The sequence below is a fragment of the Perissodus microlepis genome, chromosome 5 (assembly GCF_051167445.1).
Source record: "Perissodus microlepis isolate ML-2025 ecotype Zambia chromosome 5, ASM5116744v1, whole genome shotgun sequence".
Lineage (NCBI taxonomy): Eukaryota > Metazoa > Chordata > Actinopteri > Cichliformes > Cichlidae > Perissodus > Perissodus microlepis.
In genome coordinates this window covers 16936656-16944230 of record NC_140465.1, presented here as the reverse complement: position 1 = coordinate 16944230, position 7575 = coordinate 16936656, and the positions used below count along the sequence as shown (strand labels likewise).

At 42.3% G+C, this 7575-nt stretch overlaps 1 protein-coding gene across 2 annotated transcripts; it reads right to left on the bottom strand.

The window, feature by feature from the left end:
* Positions 1-1486: 1486 nt before the first annotated feature.
* arf3b (ADP-ribosylation factor 3b) lies at positions 1487-6670 on the bottom strand. Of its 2 annotated transcripts, none has more exons than XM_084928341.1 (5): positions 6557-6670; positions 4747-4992; positions 4552-4662; positions 4327-4451; positions 1487-3645 (listed from the first exon to the last, which is right to left on the bottom strand). In XM_084928341.1, the coding sequence occupies exons 2-5, from the start codon at positions 4892-4894 to the stop codon at positions 3484-3486; spliced, it is 546 nt and encodes a 181-aa protein (XP_084784467.1). In that variant the 5' UTR covers positions 4895-4992; positions 6557-6670; the 3' UTR covers positions 1487-3483. The 2 variants fall into 2 exon arrangements, with proteins under 2 accessions (XP_084784467.1, XP_084784468.1); XM_084928342.1 differs by lacking the exon at positions 6557-6670 and adding an exon at positions 6498-6545.
* Positions 6671-7575: the final 905 nt, after the last annotated feature.

Here is a 7575-nt window from a genome sequence, read left to right as displayed (position 1 = left end):
GGATCAGCACAAACACCTCATACCAAGAGTCAAGCACAGTGGTGGAGAGGTGATGATTTGGGCTTGTTTTGCAGCCACAGGACCTGGACACTTTGCAGTCATTGAGTCCACCATGAACTCCATGAACTCCCATGTGTATCAAAGTATTTTAGAGTCCAGTGAGGCTGTCTAACATGTAAATCACACAACAGGACAATGATTGGAAGGACAGTAATAAATCTACAACAGAATGCCTGAAAAGAAGGGAGCGGTGCATAAATGAATGCCTGCAAACCTCAATGGACTGAAAATTTAAATAAAAAAAAAAAGAAGAAGGCTGAAATTCCTCTACGACAAAACGAGACCCTGATAACAGAAAACAGTTACTTCAACTTATGGCTGCTGAAGGTAGCCCTACAAACGGTGGACTCATTAGGTGCACTTTGTTTTTGTACTTCCTTTTTCACATGACAGTATATTTCTCCTTTCACTGCAGATTTAGGAATTATTCCATATGTTTTGTGATGTATGAGTTATGTACATATATCTATTTCTGAGGAGTCCAGCTGCAGCACACTTGACAAGCGTTAATCTAAGTAGCTCTTGCTGGCTCAAGCATGTGTTTAAAGAGTAGCAATAGTCTGATTTAGAGGAAATGAACGCACTTATGACCATCTCTATTTCTTTTGGATAAGATTGAACCGATCTTGCTGAGTTGCCTGAGATGAACAATTAAAATCATGTCAGCTACTGCATGTTGTTCAGCAGGGGTGTCTCAGAGGACAAATAAACCTTTAAAATTGTAACGAATTTGATTAATGATTTGGGACCTCTTTGACCGAACAGATATCATTGTGGAACAGTGTCCTCTCCTGGTTGGAGCCTGTCACAGCAAGACATTTGTCACGTGGACATAGAGGCAGGTGTAACAGTGAAGTGTAATGAAGTGGAGGAGTTGAAATACCTGTGGTCAGCAATCCAAGATAATGGACAGTGCACAAGACAGGTGAGTGCAGAATGAGAAGAGAGTGCAGGCAGGGTGGAGTAGGCTGGAGACGACTGTCAGGGGTGATTTGTGACAGAAGAATAGCAGCAAGAGAGGAAGTAGTTTACAAGGTGGTAGTGATACCTGCTGCCATGTACGGTTTACAGACGGTGATACTGAGAAAAGGACTGAAAGCTGAGTTGAAGATGATAAGATTTTTACTAGGAGTGACCATAATGGACAGGATTGGAACATCAGAGGGACAGGTCAGGTTGAGCAGCTTGGAAACAAAGTCAGAGACGGGGATTGTGGATGTACTGGACAAAGCATGTTGACTATGAAGCTGCCAGGGAAGAAAAACAAAGACAGCTAAGATTCATGGATGTGGAGAAGAGTTGGTGTGACAAAGGAAAATGCCAGGGTGAAATGGTGCTGTGTAAGCAGCCAAAAGAGGAAGAAGAAGATGTAAGTATGTGGCAATGAAGCCTATGAGTTCCCGCTCCCAGCTGATGAGACAGATCATTCAGAAAATGGGTTTATTCATAATACAGCAGGATTTTGGTTTCTTACATCACATACAGATGTCTCCATGCATTCAGCATTGAAACATGGTCTTCAACATTTTTTTTTAAATCTACTTGTGTAACTATAACGGTACAGAATGAATCATCAGAATCATTTTTTTCTCTGCACTGATTGTTTCACAGACACAGTCTACATCAAAGTTTCTTTAAACCCCAAAGAGAACTGAAGAAATCTACCACCAAATATGAATCAAGTATACGGGCAAAAATCAAAAGAACACATTATACGACGAAATCTTTGCCTTACCATAGTGAGCTGTGGTGCGAAACCTGCCGTTAGAGGGCATTAAGGAATAAATCATTCTTTACTGGTAAATATGAAACCAAACCCTGTGAGAGGAAATCAATCGGGATATAAGGCCACGAAAACCAAAGGATCTAACTCATGGTTACAACAGATGCTGGATATGTGCTGATAAGTTGGTAGGGCGGATGCACAGCGTGTTGCACTGTGACTGGTATATGAGTGGCAGCAGTACCCATGTGTGGCACAAAGGAATCGTTTCATTGACAGGAGTCTGCGGATTCTGCTGGTATCAGTGGCGACGCCGCAATCCCGTCTGCTGTTCGGAAAGTAGGTGGTTTGTGAATTTCTGCAAACTACAACATCGATATACCAATCCGGTTACCCTGCTTCGTTTTGCATGACTTATGCAGATACATCACTGAAATTATGGCATGTCAGATAAACATCATTACAGCCACTTATAGATTCATCAACAATATTCACATTCAGTAATACGGAGTTATCAGTTACAGCATCGTCCCCGTCCCCATCCCCACCCCCCCGGTATGCAAATTAGACACAAAAAATTTAAAAATTAAAAAAAAAAAAAAAATCCACACAAGCAAGAGCAACCTGACGCAGTTCGAGTACTCGTATAGACAAGCAGCACAGGCCATCTGTGCTGAGTTAATGTGCTATATGCTGTTTTCACATCTAAAAAGACCATAAAGCTGACTAGTCGCTTTTTTTGTTGGCTTTTTTTTGTTGTTGTTGTTCTGAGCAAATGTTGCCACCAACTGCACTAAAAGTGGTGATTTCGGATAGTTTTGCGCATCCTACTGTAAACGGCGCGAGAACACGATGAGGGGAGAAAACATACAAATAACATCTATGCGGTTCTCTGGATGGAGAAGTACCCAACAGTGGTGGCAGGATGCATGCAGGTGAGGCAACTGAGAAAGAGTGTTGTGCGTTTTAAAATATTTAAAAAGGGCGGCTTCGACGCTTCGGGTTGCCACACGGGGAGTAGAAACATGGCACAGATATCAAAAGACGTCAGAGAGCTGCTTGGGATAATACTGTCTAGGCTGCGGAGTTCAAGTACACGCTCGCAAGTCAAAAGGAAAAGCAAAGCAATCATATTAATCATTGTGACATGAATCTGCCAGATGTGACTGTTCTCAAACATGGCTCTGGAACTCTGTAGGAAAAGACATAAAAAAAACAACAAAAAAAGAAAAAAAACAGGACGTGGAACAGTTCCTTTCATGGACCACTGACAACGGGAAAACATACATCAACAAAGTCAGATTGGACTCATTGCTGGAGTCCCATGTGACTCGACACAGCACCTAGTGACTAACATACAGTACATTATATACCTAAAGACGATTGGGGGACGAGAGGTGGACGGAGGAAAAGCAAGTGCCTGCTGTGATTGCTTATTGTTAGTGTGCATATGTGTGTCTCTGTGTGTGTGTCTGTGAGTGAGTGGTTAGATACGAACATGAGAATGTGTTTTTTTATAACCACAGAAAACCAGAAGGACCAGACCAAAAATCTAAATCTGACACCCCGCCGCCCCCACCCAAGACCCAGAATCTTTTATCAATCAAAAACCTCGGTGCTCAACCCGCACCCTCATCCCTAAAAAGAAATAAAAAGTAGGTATGGGTGTGGTCGCTGGATGCTTTCTTTCAGTTTTCTTCTTACTTCTTGTTCTTGAGTTGATTGGCCAGCCAATCGAGGCCCTCGTAGAGGCCATCGCCACTGGTGGCGCAGGTGGCCTGGATGTACCAGTTGCGATGACGCAGAGAGTGCAAGCCCAACTTGTCTGTGATCTCTGCAGCGTTCATGGCGTTTGGTAAGTCCTGTCAAAGAGCAGACGGGTCAGTGAGGAGAGAAAATTGCGCTTTCCATCTCTGCGTGGATGAATTTTCTGCATGTTTTATTTTGACTGGAGTATTATTATTACTACTTTGCAAGCTTTAGAGAGTAGTATTAGGGGTAGTTATTCTCTAAGTCTTCTTCTTTCATAGGAGTATTAGAGAGTAACTTTTCTGTAGTAGTAACAGAGCATAACAATAGTATTATAACATATAATAATAGTATTATTACAGAGTAACTAATCTCTAAACTGCTCTATAATATTCCTGCTTCATTAGAGAGTAGTCTTAAGACATTAGAGAGTAGTCTTAAGACTACTCTCTAATATTAGAGCTTAGAAAGTAACCGCTCCCTAATACTCCTGTGAAAACCTTTCTCGATGTGAAAGTTCACATGATGTTAATTATAAGTCTGCACCTAAATATCACTGACCTCACTAATGTGACTAGTAACATCTGTGATTACCCATTAGTTCATGTCACAATGACTGTTTTACTACCTTTTTACTACCCTGGTAATGATTACAACTCACACTATAATTTAATGCCACCTAATTTCCAGAACTGCTTTAAAATTACACAGATAAGGAAGTTGGTATTTGGGGGCTCACCCTCTGCTATGAGCCTGCTATGTGTATGAATATACATAACACTAGAGTCTCTTGCCTGTTTATTAGCAAACACGAGGAGCACGGCATCCCTCAGCTCGTCCTCAGCCAGCATCCTCATCAGCTCCTCTCGCGCTTCGTTCACACGCTCTCTGTCATTACTGTCCACCACAAAGATTAGACCTACAGCGGCAAGTGTAAGAAACAAAATAAACCATTTGCATTAGAAGAAGAGAAATGCAAGCGCTTACGTCGCTGTGACCCTCTGATTAGCTCCGCTCACCCTGCGTGTTTTGAAAGTAGTGTCTCCAGAGAGGACGGATCTTGTCCTGCCCACCCACGTCCCACACAGTGAAGCTGATGTTCTTGTATTCCACTGTCTCCACGTTGAACCCTGAAATAAGAGGTCACACAGTGCGTGAAGCAAAACATCATATCCACTGTTGGCTGATGCGAATAGAAAGCTGCTTCCACATACCGATTGTTGGGATTGTGGTGACTATTTCCCCCAGTTTGAGCTTATAGAGGATCGTTGTTTTTCCAGCAGCATCAAGCCCCACCATCAAGATCCTCATCTCTTTCTTCCCTATGAGGCTCTTCAGCAAATTCCCAAAAATGTTCCCCATGATTCAGACGATGTTCCTAAACGTCAGTTTAAGTGCTTGAGGCCTTTCTGCAAAGTGTCAGTTGTCCAGCGGGGATTGATTTTTTTTTTTTAGGAGGGCTGAAAAGAAACAGACATTGAGAAGCAATCATGCTGGTCTTAATTATTAACATGCTGGAATGAGACAGAATGATTAACGAGCCAAACTGTCAAGTCTGTCAAATTACAATCCAGTAAATACTCTGGCTCACTCCTCCTCTCACCTCTCAAACACTAAAATGACAAAATCAAGCCAGAGAAATCTCACTTCTACATGCACGCAGCAAGACAGGTGCAAAGCTGTGTTACTCGCCCACAGTCATTATCACAGAGCGGGTGATGGAGATGCCATGACTCCAGGCTTCAGCACAATCTGTTCAGACCCTTTCTGATGCTTTTTTCTCCTTCAAATGTTAGCCTGTAATGGCGCCAAGCCCTTAAAGCACATGAAAAATGTCCTATATTACAGAGCATGGCTTGAACACATCTATAACAAAGCCATCTGGTCATAAGCAGGGACAAATGACTAAAATTCTCCCTTTAGATTACTTTTACACAGAGTCATATCAGGCACAAATAATGATTTTTAAAAAAAGTGCCCTAGGTGGGTGTAAAATCTGTACAGCACAAAGGGGAAAGGAGGGATAACCTCAGGGAAAGCAGCAAGAGGAAGGATATTTCTTTCAGGGTGGACACAGCAAGTAGAAATAGTCAAATGACAACTCAAGGGGCAAAAATAACTAAAAATACTCAACACAGGTGGGATTTCTTTTCTAAGGCTGCAAAATATGCTCTGCACACTCCACCTAAGTATTCAAGTAAGGTCACACAAGCCAAAGACGAACAAATCAAATGAAACTATAAAAGGTACTCAAACACTGTTGATTGTATGTTTATTTTTAATGTGGACAAGAGCTGCCCAATGCTTAGTTTTTAATATGTTGTAAGTGCAGTAATTAAACAGTCCTATGCTGACAGCTATTCAGAAAGCGAGTAAACAGACTCAGTAAGGTGAAATTTAAGACTAGAAAATATAAGTAAACGAGGACTTCCTGCAGCCCTGTCCATGGTGCTGAACACGATCGGCACCCTGCTGCTGTTTCTGACACCAGCTCCTCTCCTCATCCAGCTACCGCAGGTTCAAACACGGCATATTTCATTAAATGGTGATCTTAGGTGGGCGAAGGGCCGCGATGTGCCGGTCTGATAGAATTCATTCAGCTGCCAGTGACTCAGGTTAGCCCGGAATGCTACGTTAGGTAACCCTTACACGGGGCTCCTGTAAAATCTCTCGTCTTTACCCAAGCTTAGTTATCGCACAAAGTCGCGCCTTCCCCCCCCGAATTATCGCTTCTACAATAACTCCATTTATCAGTCTAGTTTGCTTCAATCGCGGAATCGATTAGACGTGACGGTAGCTAGCGTGCTGATCCGCCCCATTCATCCATCCGTCCGCTCATCACCTCAGCGGGCATCCGGCTGCTAGCGAGCCGTCACTCGTTGTTACCCGGACCGAGTATCCGGGTAACAACGAGCTTAATACATCCCCCACCGGACAGACATCTGCTCCACTACAGTTTCATCACCTGCCGGGAACTACGTGGATTTTTGTCGTGCTGATGGTGGAGCCAGTATCCTCACTTACCTTAGCCGAGCAGTCCTCTACTATCAACGTCTCACGACACTTTCCGAGAGAAGCGACTCAGCAGCAAGCGGGATCTCGCGAGAGCAGGTGTCACTTCAACAGTACAATACGACCAAAAGGTTGTAAAGACTCTTCTCTCTGTTTTTCTTTTCTTTTAAAAACAAAACCAGGTTGTCTGTAAGATTATTATAGTTAACTAAAACGTCACGTAAAAGAGCGAACCGTGAATTTTAGTTAGTATTTTGGTTAACTGAAATAAAAATAGAAACTAGACTGAAACACAAAAACGGGAACTATGTGAAAGGATGCTGAGCAAGCTACTCAACACTAATAAACATTTAAAAATGTATAGGGAAGCTGTCCTTTATTTTACTCTTTAGCAAATGGGTTGTCTGAACCTTAATCATGAGGCTTTGAGATGTCTATGACTGAGATTCAACTCGATTCAGTAAATTCTTTAATGGGTTATCTATTCTAAACTAACTATCTATTCAGCCTTTAATAATTAAAAAGGTTAAAACTAACACCAAAACTAATACAAACAGCTAAATGAGGAAGAGGTAAAGGAAGTAAAGAGGATTTTTTTAAAAAGGAAGTGAGGAGTGAAAACAGATAGATACAGACTTTATTAATGCCACACTGGCGAAATTCACTTGTTACAACAGTACAAGGGTCAGAAAGAAAAAGTGAATAAGATATATTTTAGAAACAATAAAAACCTTGGGTCTTGAGCATTATTCAGTGGGCTGTGGACAGCCAGGGTCTCCTGTGTGTCTCTCTGTCCACCTCTGGCTCTCGGTGGGAGGAGTTTTTGCAGTCTCTCACCCTCATTTTCAAGTATGTTTCATGACAAGCACTCATTGACACTCCCCTTCTCTCTCTCTCTCTCTCTCTCTCTCACACACACACACACTGTAACAGCATGCTGCTTAAGGAGCTGCTTGGAGCCTCCAGTCTTTTGCAGGGGGTGAAATAAAATAAGAATCCTTATTACACATAGCATTCTACCTTACCTCATG

Coding starts and splice junctions, on each gene's coding strand:
- arf3b (XM_084928341.1), bottom strand. CDS start 4,894: ATGGGGAACATTTTTGGGAATTTGCTGAAGAGCCTCATAGGGAAGAAA. Junction 4,663..4,746: donor CACCACAATCCCAACAATCG/GTATGTGGAAGC, acceptor CTCTTATTTCAG/GGTTCAACGTGGAGACAGTG. Junction 3,646..4,326: donor TCGTGTTTGCTAATAAACAG/GCAAGAGACTCT, acceptor GCTCTTTGACAG/GACTTACCAAACGCCATGAA.